Consider the following 17,922-nt stretch of genomic DNA (forward strand, 5'->3'; position numbering starts at 1 on the left):
ATGTTCACAAAACTTGTGTGGCCATTTAGGTAATACTCAGACCTATTGGAGCTATGTGGATTACTATAATAGTCACCTCCCAATTATTGTTAGGGGAGTGGAAATGAGAATTTTGGTTCGATACATTAGTTTCTGCCCCTAACTTCTTATATTGAAGCTACAGAAGAGGCTTATTTTTAGAAGTTTAAAGCTCTGAGGACGTAATAGTCAAGGGAACATGTCGGTTGCCTAGCAAAGTAGGAAGTACTCTTACCATTGATGAATTTCTTTAAGCACTTTTGTGACTGCTCATTTACATGTGTCTGCTTCACTGACTCTATTTTATCAAGTTAAGATAGGAGATGGTATGCGTTGATTAATCCTGTTCATCTTTTCTAATAATGGGTGTTTAATAACATTTTTAACATTCTAATAATGGGTGTTTAATGGCATTTTTCATATATGAAATATGTGGTTAACAGGAAGCTATTTGTGTTAACAGTACCTGGAATGTTGAATAGAAATCTTCTTCAACATTGCCTTCATATGCCAGGAGTTCACTTAGTCCATGGGCCAACTCCTGTAAAAAGAAATCTATTATCTGTGTTTTTAAACCAAACAGTATTACCTAAAAGTTTAGCAGATCTACTATAGCTCACTTGCCTGTGAGATAGAGCAGATACTCTTTCAGATCGTAAAATAACGATAATATTTGAGATGTATTTTCCAGGACACGAAATGTTTGTTAATGATTTCTACAATCTACCCTTTCATTGGAAAAGGTCATATAGGAGGAAAATATGCAGTTCTAACCAGAGGCATAACTCTGGGGTCTATTCTTGTGCAACAAGCTAAGAGCATAGTTTCCATCATAATATACTGCTACCTGCAACATTACTATTTATAAATTTGTAATATTTCTCACTCTCAATTTATATTCTTAAAAAAATCTACCATTTCAGGATACATCTTTTAAACATAAAAACATAGAGTTCATGCATGTTAAGTGGGCTTTATATTTCAGTTACAGTGCTTTCCTCTCCTAAGAAGCTGAGAACTCTGGAAAAAACATTTTCCTATATTAGTTTATAATTCATGTTATCCATGAGCAAAGATTTACAAATAAAAAACAACCAAATACTTAAAAAACTTTTCAGTTTTTATGAAAAATTAGTTTTAAATTATTAAAAAGATAAATAGTATGGTTAAATTAATCTTACATACTTTCATACAGAATAGATTTTCCATTCCATTAAAATCAGAAATTTTTATACAAATCTAGACGGGCACAGATTTGATGATTGTTATCATTTGTTTCAATTAATAAAAATTATGGATGCTGAAAATTATCATTGGAAGATTTGTGATTTTTTATTAAGAACTCAAGGGACTACTAGGTGACTCCAAAGGAAAGAATTTACCATCTTCTTTCCAAGGTTAAATTTTTAATGACAAAATACAAGGTAAATAGGTCATAATGTTATATACTCCAATCTGCTTTATTCAGGACTGTAGGCCTTTTATTCCCAGTTTTTCTATTTCAAACTTCAATTTTTGTTGAGAATATCTTCATACTGTCAATCTTAGACTCTTAACTGTAACATGCTATCTCTAAAATATTAATTACCCATAGTTAAACTTTTTTTTGATTGTGTTAACCTATAATTAAAGAGTATGTGAAGAAACAGGGTAGTGTTTTTACAGTTTGAAACCCTGGTCTTATTCATAAAGCATATTTGAGAGTGACTTAAACAGAAGGAAAAGAGATATTCCAGTTGCTGATTCAAGGTTATACTTGCCTCTCTACTTTCAACTAAACCCTCAAGTGTAATTTTCATGACTGTTGGGAAAATTTCTTCTTATTGTTGCTGGACAATTCTGATGCTTTGTTATGGATCACCTCTCAGAGAAGCAATAGAGTATTCATTAACATGGTTACAGAAAACTATTGTATTTATTAACACCATATTGAATGCTCTATTGTTGAAAATTTTGCTTACTCTCTGTACTTTTTGTCCTATACTCACAGATACTGTCTTTAAATTAAGAAATATATCTACTTTCTCTTTGCTTTCCTGTTTACTCTCCTTGAAAATAGTGTAAAAATACAAATAGTAAAGAATTGAATTAAAAAGCAGTTAAAAAACTTTTTTAGGATATATTTTTACCATATACTAAATGGAAATTAGTGCCAATTTTGATACTACTAATAAATTAATAACCTATTTACAAAGTGTTTTCCAAAAATTACCCACATTCTACTATTCTAACATAGCAGCAGTTTTCCTGCTTCCTTTCAGTCTTTATTGATGCATGCATAGAAACTTAGTTTTTTCAATAGTTGATCTCATATGTACAAACTGGATTCATTATTAAAGAGTTAATATAATATGAAATCAGCTCAATGAAATCTTCAGCTCCACAATATGAAACACCATATTGGCGTAGTCATTCATAAAATACCCATTATTAACTTTGAAAAAGCTGCATTTAAATGAGTCAAATTCAAATATCTTTAATCATAAAAATAAATAATTTATTGACAAAAAACATAATAAAATTAGGAAATTTATTGGTAAAAATTTTGGCAAAAACTAAGAGGAATGAAAAAATCACAGAAATATAAAACGAGAAGATAACTCAGAGATGAGTCTACTCCCTTCATTTTACAGGTAAGAAAATTAAGTGAATCATTCAGGGCCATAGCTAGTATGTTGCAGATACAAAACTAGAAAAGGCCTATCTTTCAGTTTCTCAGTCAGAGCCTGCTCTATTAACTTTTGCAAACTGTCATACTATTTTCCTATCGAGTCTTATAAAATTTGTGCTCTTAATCTGAAAGAACCCAAACAGACTTCAAAAATGTATCTGATGTCAACACCGTGGGGAATATGAAGAGCGGAAAGGTTTCTCAGCGTTCATAGGAAGGCACCAACTGTACATCAAACTCATCTGACAATTAAAACAGGGATATTTAGATAATTAATGAGCAACAGAAAATGTCCACATCTAGGTATTTGCTAAAATATTACCAGGAATTCTCTGCTGACCAATAGTTATCAAAACTCAGCTGAGAAATATAACATTTTCAGGAAGATGCATGTACTATCCATATATCTACTAAGTTTTAACCTTGACTTAAATTTGATGATCAGAAATCTAATTTTTGAACTGAGGAATGTCCTAAGAGACAGTCCTGTGATATTCATGTTGTATTGATCTTGGAGCTGTTGTTACAGACATTGTTAATGATTTTGCAGTGTCATCTTAATAAGGATCCATAGAAGTAATCACGTACTAAGTGCTTTCTTATGCCATATAATCCCCCCAATATGTTTTATTATCCTATTGATCACATAAAGAAACTGGAGCTCAGAAAGGTTAAACTTATTCAAGTTTACAGAGCTAATCAGTGGCTGAGCCCAGATTAAAATCTCTGCTTTTCTGACTTCAGAGCCTGTTCTACTATGCTATTAGAGCTGAGCAGTGCTGCAGAGTGGGTGATATGTCTATATAAAGAAGGAGAAAGTTAGATAAAAAAGGAGATGTGTTACAAAAGTAGAGAGAAACCATATTTTAAAATATTAGCATCAGGAGAAGAAAGACTGTACAGGTAGAAGATATTAGCATTAAGGAATAAGATGCTAGTAACTGTATACTTACAGGCATAATTTGACATAAGTCATCAGTGGTAATGCTGCAGATGCCTACTGGTGTATTTTGATCACTAGGAATGATGGGAGGGCTCAACAATTTCTTGTAACAGCAGGGGGGGAAACGAATATCCAAGGTAATGCTGTTATAAACAGCTAGTCCCATAAGCTATGCATACTAAATGTTAAGCATTAACATAAAATCCGTGACAACAAATGAGTTTTGAATTATGCATCATTCTATTTTTTGCATACTTCTTTCAGATCTAACACTGACTTTCTAATTAATCTCACAGACTTCCTTTCCTTTCATTTATTTCCCTTTTATTTTACATAATATAATTCCTTGATTACCAAAAGTCATGAAAAAGGAGGGGTTCAGTTGATAGTATTTAATGAGTTCCTTAAAAAAGTTTAAGATTAACAAGTTTCAAAAATTTCTATAATTTGACATATAAAAATACTTTCTAAATTTAAACAAAGATGTTGGTGATTTTATAAATAGCAGCAATTTATTCCATAGGATTCACTGTAGAACACATGACTGATTTTGGTAATCATTTTAATTATTTTAAAATTAAATACAGACTATGTAAAGAAAAGAGAGCTGAACTGAATAAACATGGATACACACACACACACACACACACACAGACATAGGCACTATTGATAAGCTAATAGGACAATTGCTCTCTTACAGTAATACCTGAAAGGCCTTTATTGGAGTTTACTCAAAGTGTTAAAGTCAAAAAGTTACAGATATTATACATACAAACTTTGCACAGTTGTATTTTATCAAGAGAGGTTTTAGATCAAATTTCATAATATTTCTACTGTCAAATAAAGATTATTATATTAAGTTATTAAGGAAGTCATTAATTTTATAGGCTCAATAGAAAATTCAAACATTCGGGCTGGACAAATTACTGCAAACAATTTTTAAGAACTGGAAAACAGCCAGTATTTCAATTTGCTAAGGCAGAATGAAAATTAATAATTTAGGGGATATGCTATTTTATAGGTAACCATATCAACAGAGACTGAACAGTGTATTCAAGGGATAGATATTGACAAGAAGTTCTAATACACTTCTATAACTGTGATAATAGCACTGATGACAGTAACTATAATACTACCATAATTACCACTTATGATCATCTATAATAGTGACAAGTTCTAAGCACTTTTCATTATTATTTTTTTTTTAAATTATAACTGAAGGCAGATGAGGAGGAAGTAGGCTCATAGGATTTGCTACAGGAAACTTTCATAGAGTATAATGTTTCATTTCACACTAAATTAAACTGCTCTGGTCAAAGCAGGAATGGGGATGAGGGAATTCTTCTGGAGTCATTGAGGCATCATGTGGTGCACAGAGCAGAATTTGAAAACTCTGCGCTACATGATCACCATCTACTATTACCTCATATTTTTCCTATACATTATCATGCTTTTGGGGCATTAATCTTATTTTCTACAGTTTTTTTTTATGCAGTAAATACATATTAACGATGAGATGTTTTAGATTTACAGCAGGCCCTTGAGTAACGTTTTCTTCAGTGTCGTTTTGTTATAATGTTGATGAGATGCCAAAAGAACTTAACTCTTGTTTATATATCAGTTAGGCTGTGGTAAAACTTGTTTCGTTATATGTCATTTCACTTAAAGTCTGAGAACTTACTGTAATCATTTAACTTGAAATATGCAACATATGTAAATATGCTTAATATGCTCTTTTGGGTAATGACTAAATAGAAATTAATGTCTATTGCATCAGAAAGCAATTAGCAAATTCATTATTTTATGTATAACATAATCCTAAAAATGTGATAGCTAAGTAAGATCTAATACTTCAATACCAATATTAAAGTCAAAATATCACTCAAATCTAAGCCATGATAAGAATGTGAAGTATGACAAACATATATTATGAAATCCAAACAGCTCATAGCGTAGTAAGATGTATCAATGACTCAGACTTTCAATGAAGTTAAAACATTCAACAAATGATTACCGTAAATAATACAATAAAAACAGAAGTCTAAGAATTGTTAAGCATTCTATATTGTGTAATTTGGCATTATGGTCCCTTAGACATGAAAATATACATGAAATTTTAAGTTTATTATCTCAATGTGTAGTTTTCTCCCTATAACCTTTAATTTCATTGTCTCCCATTTTTCATATACATTCCTCAAGATTTAATCCAACAAATGCAACAAAGATACATAATCAAAGCCCTCCATAAGATGGGCTCTTAACTTTCCTTTGATGGTATCATAATTCCTAATGTGCCTTCTGCTTCAACCAGGTGGACCTACACATTGCACTATAATAGGTCCAGCTCAAAGCAGTCTTTCTTTCTAGTCATTCTCCCACTCTTTCTACAGCCCTGTGTTAATCAGATAGAATGGTTCAATTTTCAAATGTCTCTACCTCCTATGGGAAGACTACACTGAATCTTTTCCATCTTAGAACTCCTTTCCTCAATGTAAAATGGTCATTTGACTCTGAGAACAGACTACCTTGTATTGGTAGTCATCTGCTCATCTAAATGGTAAACTTTTTAAAAGTGGATATTTTTTCCCTCTTTTAACCTATGTATCTCCAGTGCTTGCTCATTTATTTACTTTTTTTCTCCCTTCTTCTTCAGACAATCATACTTCTTAGAATTAAAAAAGCTAATGTAGAAATGCCCTCTCCAGTACAACTACTAGGGATCAGAAGATGGCATAGAGATTAATTTAAAAAATACTATAAAAATAATGCCATATGCTTTAAATATTTCAGTTCCATTAATTTTTAAATTTTTATGAATATCTTGGGATTCAGGGGGCATTTTTAAGACCTAGATTTAATTTCCACAATTTTAGTTTAGTAAACTGAGTGAAATATATACAAAGAACAGAAAAATACTTCATTATGAATGGAAAAGATACTTTTTTAAAAAGTCTTGATTTTCTGATAAATTAGATAACATTTGAAATAGAAAATAAGCATTTTTATTTTGAGATAAGGTTCTCAGAGAAAAATATAAAAAATTCAGTCATTCCTTTCAATTAATTAAATCTGCTGATATTACACAGCTGTAATAACACAAATAATAAAGATTATTGAAAATCTATTAGTAAATTTAACAAGAATCTTTGGAAAAATGCTTAATGAGAACAGTTTTCCAAAATTCAGATAGTTTAAAAAAATCTCTAGTCTACTAGCACCTCCTAGTGGAAAGTTTAAAGGATACAATTCCAACCAATCGGAATTCAGAATAGTTATCACATTTAAAGCTGCTAAACCAATGGCAGTGTGAATCCTTGTGATATGTAAACATGCCTGAAAAAAAGAGAAACAATTTCATTAATATGAATGATTTAAAAATCATAGTGGTAAAAATATACATGATAGCTCATCTGTTAGAAGCAAAACAGTAATAGTTCTGTTACAGACCATCTTTCATGTTAAAATATATCAAATGTATGTAAAGAGAGCATGGATTTTAATGTTCATTGGTATCCTGAACAAAGGGTGGAAACATGGGGTAAAAAGACAGAAACTAAATTAATTAGCTGTTTTCTTTCATAAAAACTATAGTTTTATAATTTATAAGTTATGATCAAAATTAATCTTGAGGATTATCTGGAGATTTCAATTTATCCATGTCATCTCTATTTACCAGTACCAGACAGATGATAAATATATATACACATATACAAAATAAAGAAAAATAAGAAAAACACTTAAAACTCTCCTCTGAAGAAAAACACTTAACAGATACTAAAGATTATATAGGAGTTTTCTTTAAATAAAACCAAATTTAAATTTCAAAGGTTTATTTTTATCTAAAAAATTAATGAGTTCTTATTCATTAAAATGGCTTATTTAATGAAAGAGGCTTCAAATATTAGTGTAGAGCAAACTATAGTTTTTTTTTTTAATTTCAAATGTTCTTTTTTTCAATGACAAATTTTCATGCATTTGGATTATCCAGAAAAGATGTAGATGCTCCCTTGCAAATGTACAGTCTTCATACATATTGTGTAAGATTCCCAATAAGATAACGAACATTTTGATCATCTTTTTGGTCAAATAGGTTTTAAAATGTAAATAGCAGTCCTTAAAAAATTATTCAAGATTTATGATTGACAAAAAAATTTGTAAAACCACAGGGTAGCTTAAAAATAAGAGCAACTACTTGAATCTAACAATTATGAAAAAATACTGCTTATAAAAATTAAATACTCACCATAATCTGGATGAAAAATTTGGCGAATAAGAAGAAGGAACCATTCCTTAGTCAGACCACCCATATCCAAACCAGCTTCACCTACAAATGTAACTTTCAATTTCTTTTTCAAGTCTGCTCTTTTCCGGGTTAACTATTTGAAGAAATTATAAAGTAGAGATGAACAAAGGGAATTAAAAAGGAAATTAAGTTTTTAAATTCTGGGAAATGTGTTAGGCAGTCTGTATCTTATTTACAATGTCACAAAACTCCATCAATGCACCATTCATGCACCCATCCAATAAATCTACCAAACACTGTGTGAACTAGGAATTATTATGTTGTATAGATAAACAGAATTAGAGAGGTCAGACACCTTGCCCAAGGTTACTGCCTCTCTGTGTCATTGCCTCCAAGATTTTAATTTAGCAGATTACAATATAAAATAGCTCATTTTCTTTTCTTTAACTTGCCTTCAACACTGAACTTTAAAAAAATCACACAACGAAATCAGCCATTATCTAAATATAGCTGAAGAATTGTAAATGCATGAAGCTCGATAATATATGTACATACAATCAAAGTATGTCTGACCCTAAGTAGACCCAATATACCCTGTAGATCAGACCTCTAATTTTATAGATGAGTAATCTGAGGCTTGGCAAAGTGAAGATGACTCATCACAAACACAATCAGTAACAAAGATGGGTCTAGAATCTAGGTTATATATTCATAAACATTTACTCATGTAAGTTCTATATAAAATCCTTTTGCTAGGGAATTAACAAACCATTAAAAAACATAAAAATGAACATAAGCCTTAGCTGTGAATACAACTGATTTTAATTATATCAAAATATAAAGAAGCACACTTACTGACATACAGAAATAAAAGACAGCTTATAAAGATTTTAGAATTATAGAAATTATTTAAAGCTCTAATCAATTAATACCATTTGGAATAAATGAGTTATACCTCATCAAGAGAATCGCTAACCAGATGTGTCCTCCTTACTTTCATATTTAGAAATAACATATTCATATCAGGTCTCTGTCTTCGAGATACTTTATCCACCAGACTTTGCTAATTAAAATAGAAAGCACATATTTTCACATAAACTATAATTTCATTTAAAACATTTAAACACTAGTAAAAAAATCACTGATATTCTTTTCTATGCCATCTCTCATGTAAATAATTTCATAAACTCAATTATACATATTTTGATTTATGATAGTGCCTATTATTACTTCATTTTGGAACAACGGTAACCAAAGGAGGTCGAAAATGGAGGACCAAAAATAATTTACCTTCTATAGTAAAGAGCATTGCATTATAGTTTCCATGTGTGTCGTCTCTTAAATAGCAAGGTTTTCTATTTAATAACTACATATAGTGGGAATTATTGAAACAAGGTATATTCTGATGATGATAAACTTGCTTATGCTTTTTTAGATACTGAATTTACTCTAAAAGCACAGTTAGTCTACTTTTTATAAAGTAGTTTGTCAATATCAGAAATAACAATGTTCATATCCTTTGTCCCAATAATTCCACTACTAGGAATTTTATACAGTGAGATGTTCATCACAGCATTACCTATAAAAATGAAACTAGTGGGGTGGCTCCATAGTGTAGTGGTTAGCACGTCTGCTTTACACGCAGATGATCCTAGGTTCGTGCCCCAGGTGGAGCACGAACCATAGCCTGGGTGCGCCAGGCCTGCAAGTGCACCAGACCCTGGTGCACACCGCGAGCGAGGGTGTGGGAGGGGACACCCCGCCTTCACAGATCCAATTCTTAAGGGGAAAAGGCAACATCCACAGGTCGGGGGGGTGGGGGTGGGAATTAAAGAAGGGGAAAAAATGAAACTAGAAATATCTAAACATGTTTCTATCTAATGCAATATAATACAACTATCAAAAATGAGGGTCATAAAAACTATGTACATAACATGGAAAATGTTTAAGAGGAACAACTGAAAAAAGCAGGGAACAAAACTGGACTCTGTTGCCTTTTAAAGATAATATAGATAAAAAATATCAAAAGAACATTTACCAAAATGCTAACAATAGTTATGTTTGGGTGATGAAAATATGGGTGATTTAAAAACATGTTTTTCATGTTTCCCCCCCCAAAATATAAGCAATGAGTATGTAAAAACTAACACGTTAAAAAATATAATGAATATATAATATCATTTATCATGTAAAGTCTACCTGCTTGCATATTTATCTAAATTTGTTCAGACTACCTCATCTTCTTTGGTAGCAAAGAAAACAAATTGTGCAGATTAAAGACTAACATTTCAAACACTTTATATACATGCAGCAATTTGCTTTAGTAGCTTTATATAAAAATATAAAATGTTAATATCTCAAATCTATATAATAAGGCTACTTTCATGATTTTGCAGATTACTATAATAAAAGACTAATGCAGAGCCCTTTTCATCTCTCTAATATCCAATTCCAAATGCTTCCAATAGTTTTTTTCTTCTCAGGGTCTTCCCTTTCGTGCTCAAAAAGATCTACCTTTCTGGGATAGCATTCTGTGTCATGGAACTGTTTTTCTAGCCTTTCCCATCTTCTGTTCCTAATCTAACTCCTGGGAAGCTGTCACATTGGAAATATTCAACACACAAATTTATACTAGGATGATAATGGAAGACAAGGCTTAGTGGCTACTCCGCCTATTAGGAATTCATATTTAATAGAAAGTACTTCAAATGAAAGAAATAACCCAACAATGGTAGAATTTTAGACACAGTCTAATAAAGTTATTTTTAGCTTGAGGAATCTCTTTTGCAACTTTATATTATACTGTATAAGCTCTTGGTTACATTAACTACCTGTAAGTCTGTCCTTGTGTCAAAATAGTTATCGGTCACTAATTCCAAGTTATATCGTAGTTTACAAGTTAAAATGTTAGGAAACACTTGTAAGAACTGATAATGCTAATTGACTCTTCAATCTCCACTCATTTTTGTCTATGCTCTGTGGAAGACTTAGCCTGCGACACAATCTACAGTTGCTACTCCCCTTCTTTTAATTGGAAGAAAAGTTCCATAAAAGAAGATATTTGATATCTTAAAGTATGAGTAACACAGAAAACTTCTCAGAGGAGCTTAGATAAACTTCTAGCTCTTTAGATTTTTCCTTACAAATATTAAAAATCATAGCCCGAGGTAAGAAAAAAAAAGTAATAAGGCACATGAAATTGCCTAATTGTAATTAATAAAAAAAAGTCAAAAAGACTGCTATATAGACTAATCTTTGAGCCAATATCTACCCAAGATTAAGCAATAATTCTGGCATTTAAATATACCTGTTTTAATGTACTTTTAAGGGGGTTAGTGTGGCTATGGAACTCCCTTGGTACACATAGGCAATAAAATTTCTTCTCATATTCCCATATTCAGTGTAAGCTGACTCTGGGAAGACAAATCATTTGTCTCACTCCGTGATAGAAAAAAGACCTTCTGGGAAGTAAATTACTGAAGAACAAACAATTCTTATTTTTATGCTATTTTGAAGTGTTATAATTTATGCATTAGGATTCTTTTTATATTCTTGGACGAGACATGGAAATCATTTCTTTTTACTCTATGAGTCTCTTTATTTTAAGAAGACTACAGCCACCCTTCCCTCTAATTTTTAAAGTTGTGAGTAATCACATAACAAAATCAGATACTCAGACTATATGGGCATTTAAATGTATAGTCTAGAGCTCTAATTTAAAAAAAGCTCACTTAATCTGATATCTATTAGATAAAATACATAATTTCATTGCGCTGTGCTGAAACACAAGTGGTAGGGAATGGTAAGGACAGGCCCAGAGATAAACTTCATCCTGCTCCATAATTTGCCTAAAGCCAGCCTGACTGCTACCAGGTTCTATGAGCCTCCATGCATTTTGGTTGCCTGAGAATCAATAAAACATTTTTCACCTTTGGACATATTTCCCCATTTTTCAAGATTATACTTTTTGTTACATCTTCTAATTTTGTGGTTGTTTCTATTTGATTTTCATAAAACCTGGAAAACATTTCAGTGGTTTGAGTGGTTTGCTTATAAGGACACTCCTTCGTCTTACTGCAGTGTAGCAAGGGTAAGCAGTGCTGTGCTAGTAATCCTAGAGCTGTGATTTGGCATTTACTAAATGGTGTCCAACAAGTTCCCAGAACTTTGGATCCATGGGAGGCATTGAATCTTCCTGCTATATTTATAACATAATAAAAAGTTGATGAGAGTTATCTTTTTCCTGTATCATAAACAGATTTAAACACTTTCGGAGGGAATGTAATATGAATTTTACTTTTAACATTTCCTATTATGCTACAACAATTCACAAGACATTAAATTATTTACTATATTGATTATAGTCAACATAAATATGTTTAAGTAGCTGGCTTACCCTTGCAATGCTTATCATCTGTTGTTCTGAGTCTCTTTGAATGATGATTTTTTTTGCAGCTATAGAAATAACGAATGGGTACTGACAGAAGGAAAACCTGCTCAACGAATAAAAACAGAAAAAGCAAAATGGGGTATCTGAAGCAAAATTATACTAAAGGAATCTAAGTTACCCCTTCTAACACTATAAAACATTACTTCTGTATTGTTTCTTATCATTTACAAAAGCTCTTATATGCATCATTTCTTTTAATCCCCACAGCCCTGTGAAGTACGAATCAATACTAGATGTGCAGTGCCTTTAGATGTTCTGAAATGTGTGCAAATAAATCACTTATATTGTTTATACAAATAATTTCAGTTTATGTATAGTCACCTGTACATCACTACTTGTGAAAAATATGGCCAATACCAGAACCAGGAGACAGAAGTGTTGATGAGGGAGGATTAAGACAGAAAGCTCAAGTATAGAAATTAACATAAGAATCCATTTATATGGATATTTCTGATGATTAAGCTTCAGAAATTAGGAAATCTAGCAATAACTATCACAGTAAAAAAGCAAAGTAATAAATTTAAGACCAATAAAATAAAAATCATAAAAAAGTATGGCTGTTACCACTGTCCTTAATGGTGTAATAATATGAAATGATATGTATTTGTAAAGATACAACATTATGATCAAAGGTTATAAAAATATCTTTTTTCCTGGGTCAGAGCTCATTCGGTGTTACATAAGAAAGCCACAAACTACACAGAGAGAAGTACATTGGCAGCAATGACACTTCAGGAGTTAGACTCCTATGAGAAGTGGCTGTGATGAATCCAACAGTTATAGCTGGAATCCATTTGAGTATAGTCAAGTAAAGCATCTGTGACCACTGGGTGCCATGAAGGCAGTATGAGGAAAAAGGAGGTAGTGCTAGTGTGAACTGAAAATGAAATAGCTTTCCCCTTGGATCAAAACTGTTAAAACACACACAGACACACATGCACGCATGCACACACGTACGCACACACACACGCACACGCACACACACACAGAGTAAGAGTTGTTCAGTACTAATGTGTAATAATTTTGAATCACTAAGTGCTAAGTAAAAATTTAGAAATGAAAAGAAGTATAATGAACTTAGGATAAGTGCAATGAACTTAGTAGGATAAAGATTGGTTGTTATGTACTTTAAAACAGTGTATCTCAACCTTTCTTTAGTCATGGCATATAAAAAAGTGATATTATTTGAATGACACACTCAACATATGAGGCTGCTCATGGCCAAAGGTGACTTTCCCTAGGGCTCCAGGTCCCCTTCTAGGTCCAGACTGGCTTCCCAAGGGCAGAAGGGATCATAGGATCAGAACTCTGTAACTCATTCTTGGTACACCAGTGCTATGGCACCGTGGTTGCAGGAGCTCTGTATTAAGAGATGTCACTGAACTATGCACAGTAATTCTTGGAGCTGTTTTGTGGTTTTGTCTAAATATTATAATTATATTAAAGTGGGAGAAAAAAGTGTCTTCGTATAATAAACTTTCTCAAGAAAATATACATAGACTGAACAAAGTCCTCAGAAATGGAATTCTTCAGTTTTGAGGGTTCAGATATGGACTGATATGTTCAGAAGGCAATTCTTTATTTTAGGCCAATTCTGGTAGAAAGGGTCCCAGAAGCTTGAACCAATTTATAAACTAATCTGGGGTTTTGAGGCCACTTATATCTACATCATATCTCTTACTCAGTCTCCTTTAGAATGAAGGTACTCTCCAGGATATCTCATGGTTTGGGAATAAATTATGTTTGGGATAGTCTTGCTGGTTTAATCTAAACTGTAGGTATGGAGATATGGTATAGTGTATTAAAGAATTTGGTCAGGTGTTTTGAAAGTCTGTTATACTACTATTATAATAAATCATTTGTGGTGAAGTTCTTTCTCTTTAACATCCATTCTTTTTAATATTGTATGTTGAAGGTCAACTACTTTTTCTACAGAATAAGAGAGAAAAGGAGAGAATGTATGTGTGTATGTGTACATATGTGTGATCACTGTGTTAAATCAGGCACTGGCAAACTATGGCCCATGGGACAAATATGGCCTGCCACCTGTGTTTGTAAATAAAGTTTTTTGGGACATAGGACCACCCATTCATTTACATATTGTCTAAGGTTGTTTTTGTGCTACAATAGAGCAGAGGTTGTATAGCCCAAGGAGCCAAAAATATTTACTATCTAGTACTTTATAGAGAAAAATTTTGTTGACCCCTATGCTGGACAATAGCATATAGAATAAGAAGTTATTAAGAAACTGCATATTAAGATAGAACCTTTCTCTTCTTAAAAAGATGCTATTAATCAAACCCAAACCAAATTAACATGTATACAAATTCAAAATGTAACAGAAAAAGAAAAATGCTTTAAGAAATATAATATTTCAAGTCTAACTATCTAAACTATGAAAGTTTATATGTAAAAGTATGTGTGTATTTAAATTTATAAACAAACTTAAAGTCCACTCATTATTTTGAATAGTATTTCATTTAGGTGAGTAATCAAATGAGCTTCTGATAGTACCTGTGAGAGTTTCCAAAGCTCTGCCAGGTGTGGTATTCTTCCATGAGATCAATGTGATCCAATGTAGAGTTATAGAAATCAGTATAAGGAATAAGGGGAGGGTGAGCCAAACTGTTTGCAGTATCTGTAAAGATAAATTCTAACATAATGATCTCTTCCAACATGTGCAAGATTCACTCTAACAGTAAGAACATTTTAATGACCACCAAGTAGCCTTTATCTAGAAATTCCTATTTTAAGCAACTGTAGCTCCAAATGGAAAAGGTAGTTTTACGATTGTGGTCCAATGCAGCACCAATTTGTTTTTTCAAAAAAACTCGTGATGGTGATTACAACAGTACAGTAAAGGGAGTATGCAGATGGCGTCTACTCATACTATTCCCCCATCAGTGTGTTTTCTCCTTGGGGTCCTCCAGGAATTCATGGAAGTTCTTATTTTCTTAGGAATCGCTACTTAGCAGGTCATATGCAATTGAGCCATAACACAGAATACTGCCCAATAAAACACTTAAAGCTTTTTCATGGTTATTAATTTAACTGTGAACTCCATTATCAAAACAGAAGATAAAAATAAATTACAACTCTTCACTTCGAAGGAATATTTTAAATGTAAGAATGCCTCTATAGTACTTATGGAAATATTTAACAAAAGAAAAGTAAAGATGATAGAATAAAACCTACTAAGTAAAGCCAACACTTTAGATGCTGATGGGATCCACCAGGAACACTTTGTTATAGGTGGAAATTCTTCAGGCTTTGCAGGAAACAGGCGTAAAGAAATAAATTGCAGCAATCTCTCTACCAATTGTTTGAACCTCTTCTGGGATAATCTGGTAAAGATTTTGAAATAATTCCAATCAAAATTCAAATTTTCTATTTTGGCAATATGTTTGTTAGATATCAAAATGCATTCTATATGCATAAAGTTTTAGAACATTTTCCAAAATTCTATTTCTTAAACTGCCAAACATTTGAAAAGATGGAAAATCTTATTGGAATATTGTTTCTTAATCAAATAAGAAATAATAAAATTACTATAAAGATTATTATTAAACATTTCATTTTTAAGGCTTTCAACATTCAGTCCATCTTATTATTCAAAGACACAGTATTTGCAAATTCACCTACTTGCTCTTTAATTTAATTGTAACCCCCAAATCAACAATTGCAGTGCTTTCATGGTCATTTCTGGACGCGGAAAGAATGGCAAAAAATTTGAGTTGCCTGATATGCACATTCCCAGTTGAGGTCTAAAAAGGCAACACTCTCAGCCTCCTTGTTGTAGCTGTCATACTGTAAGCAAGTGGCCTTTATGCAGTCTATATATAGTATCATGTTTTTCATATTTTTGTGCTTTTTGTTAGTGATTTTGCCATTTTAAAATGGCCCCCAAATACCTTAAAGTTCTGTATAGTCTTCCTAAGTACAAGAAGGATGTCATATGCCTTAGGGAAGATATACTTTTGTTAGATAAAATTTGTTCAGATATGAGTTATGGTGCTATTGGCTATAGGTTCAATGTTTATAAAACAACAATTTATATTAAATAAATGTCTTTAAATAGAAATACAGATAAAACAAGGTTATGTATGGATTGGTTGATGAAAATGTGACCTAAAGCTCACAGTAGCCTAACCTGTATTTTCTGTAGGAGCAATAGCTTAGTATTCACTAATTCAGTGTTTGCAGGAATTTTACAGAATATAACTATTATGAATAATAAGAATCAACTGTATTTAAAAGTAATTTTGAAGATATTTTGCCTATAACTTTTACCAATCATGGAGAAAAGTAATGCAACTATAGTCCTATGAAAAAAGTATGGTACTTTTTATGAATTGAAATTGATGACTAACCTGTTTTACAATGACATTTTTAGGGAAAGAAATTTTTAGGGAAAGAAAGTAAATAATGGTGAAATTTATTGATATACAGATAGGAAATAAAAATATACAAATTAAAACAGCAATGACTGAGCAAATACCCACCATCTTTGAGATACATGAAAAACCAATGATAGGAAGGTGCTGTATAACAAGCAAAAGCAGGTGGATAGGAATCTCAACAATAACTTGCATAAGCAAAATGCTTACTTACATTAAAAAGACTTTTAATTATCCTCTATGTAGTACTAAAGTATATACTTATAATTACCTTTTGAAGCACTGTGAAATATAAGTATCATTTCTAAACTTAAAATTCTAAATTTATAAAGTTCTTAATATCATAGAATTATTTACTTTTTAAACCAGTGAACTAGGAAATGATGGTCAGCTTCCACTAAGGTAGCTATCTGTCGAAGCAAGTGAGCATAGATGACATACGTAGATGTGTTATTAAATTGAGGATTCTGAAAAAGATATTAAAGATAACCGTTAAAATTTTGTTAACATGTAAAAGGAAAGACACTAAGCTTAATGAGCTACGTGATCAATTCAGGAAACTAAATTTGAGGTTATGAAATACTAAGTGAAATCTTTTAAAACAATAATCTAATTACTGAATTAACAGAGACTTAGATTCCACTGTTGTATAATGGAAACAGTATGTCATGGGCTTTGGAATTAAGACAGACCTGCGTCTGCGTACGCAGAACTTACTGCTGACTAATGTACAGCACTCACCTAAAAAGTTGAGCTTCATGTTGTCATTTCTAGCTTTTACTATCTCTACATATATTTTTTCTTTTTTTTCTAGTTTTGCCTTTCTCCTCCATATTTCACCCCTTTATATCTCTCAACTACTTCTTGTCTATTTTTCCCTTTTCTTCCCACTTTTCTTTTTATTCTCTTTCCTTTCCTCTATCCATATCCTGCATAATTCTTTTTGTTGAACCACAGTATGAACTAACTACTAAATTGTATTTAGTATAATTTTTTCTTACCTTTAAATGAGATAATATACACAAACACCTTTTGTAAATTATAAACGACATAAATGTAGTATGCTAGCTATGGTCATCAAATAATTCTTTCTCAAATAATAATAAAAATTAAAAACTGCTTTTTATTTGTCAGGACCTTAACTTATTTTTATATATATATGAATCTGTATCTCTCAAGAAGAAAAAGCTCATCTTTGCT

The 17,922-nt window shown here is 31.7% G+C and overlaps 1 protein-coding gene and 1 long non-coding RNA gene across 4 annotated transcripts in view; one reads left to right on the top strand and one right to left on the bottom strand.

Annotated features, from left to right (window-relative positions):
* The window catches only part of LOC120609320 (uncharacterized), a 92,495-nt gene that overhangs the window by 26,318 nt on the left and 48,255 nt on the right, over positions 1 to 17,922 (top strand). The gene's annotated exons all lie outside the window — the stretch shown is intronic.
* Positions 1 to 17,922, bottom strand: part of HECTD2 (HECT domain E3 ubiquitin protein ligase 2) — a 64,162-nt gene that overhangs the window by 11,859 nt on the left and 34,381 nt on the right. Inside the window, exons 8-16 of one of the 2 annotated variants that reach the window (XM_039871745.1) lie at positions 17,080 to 17,189; positions 15,521 to 15,669; positions 14,840 to 14,963; positions 12,272 to 12,368; positions 8,831 to 8,938; positions 7,876 to 8,008; positions 6,877 to 6,965; positions 3,643 to 3,801; positions 485 to 559 (exon numbers count right to left, since the gene is read on the bottom strand). In XM_039871745.1, the coding sequence (XP_039727679.1) occupies positions 485 to 559; positions 3,643 to 3,801; positions 6,877 to 6,965; positions 7,876 to 8,008; positions 8,831 to 8,938; positions 12,272 to 12,368; positions 14,840 to 14,963; positions 15,521 to 15,669; positions 17,080 to 17,189 (1,044 nt within the window). Of the gene's footprint in view, positions 1 to 484; positions 560 to 3,642; positions 3,811 to 6,876; positions 6,966 to 7,875; positions 8,009 to 8,830; positions 8,939 to 12,271; positions 12,369 to 14,839; positions 14,964 to 15,520; positions 15,670 to 17,079; positions 17,190 to 17,922 lie in introns of those variants that run through there. The other variant, XM_039871744.1, reaches the window with a different exon arrangement.

Source organism: Pteropus medius, unplaced genomic scaffold (assembly GCF_902729225.1).
Source record: "Pteropus medius unplaced genomic scaffold, Ma_sr-lr_union100, whole genome shotgun sequence".
NCBI lineage: Eukaryota > Metazoa > Chordata > Mammalia > Chiroptera > Pteropodidae > Pteropus > Pteropus medius.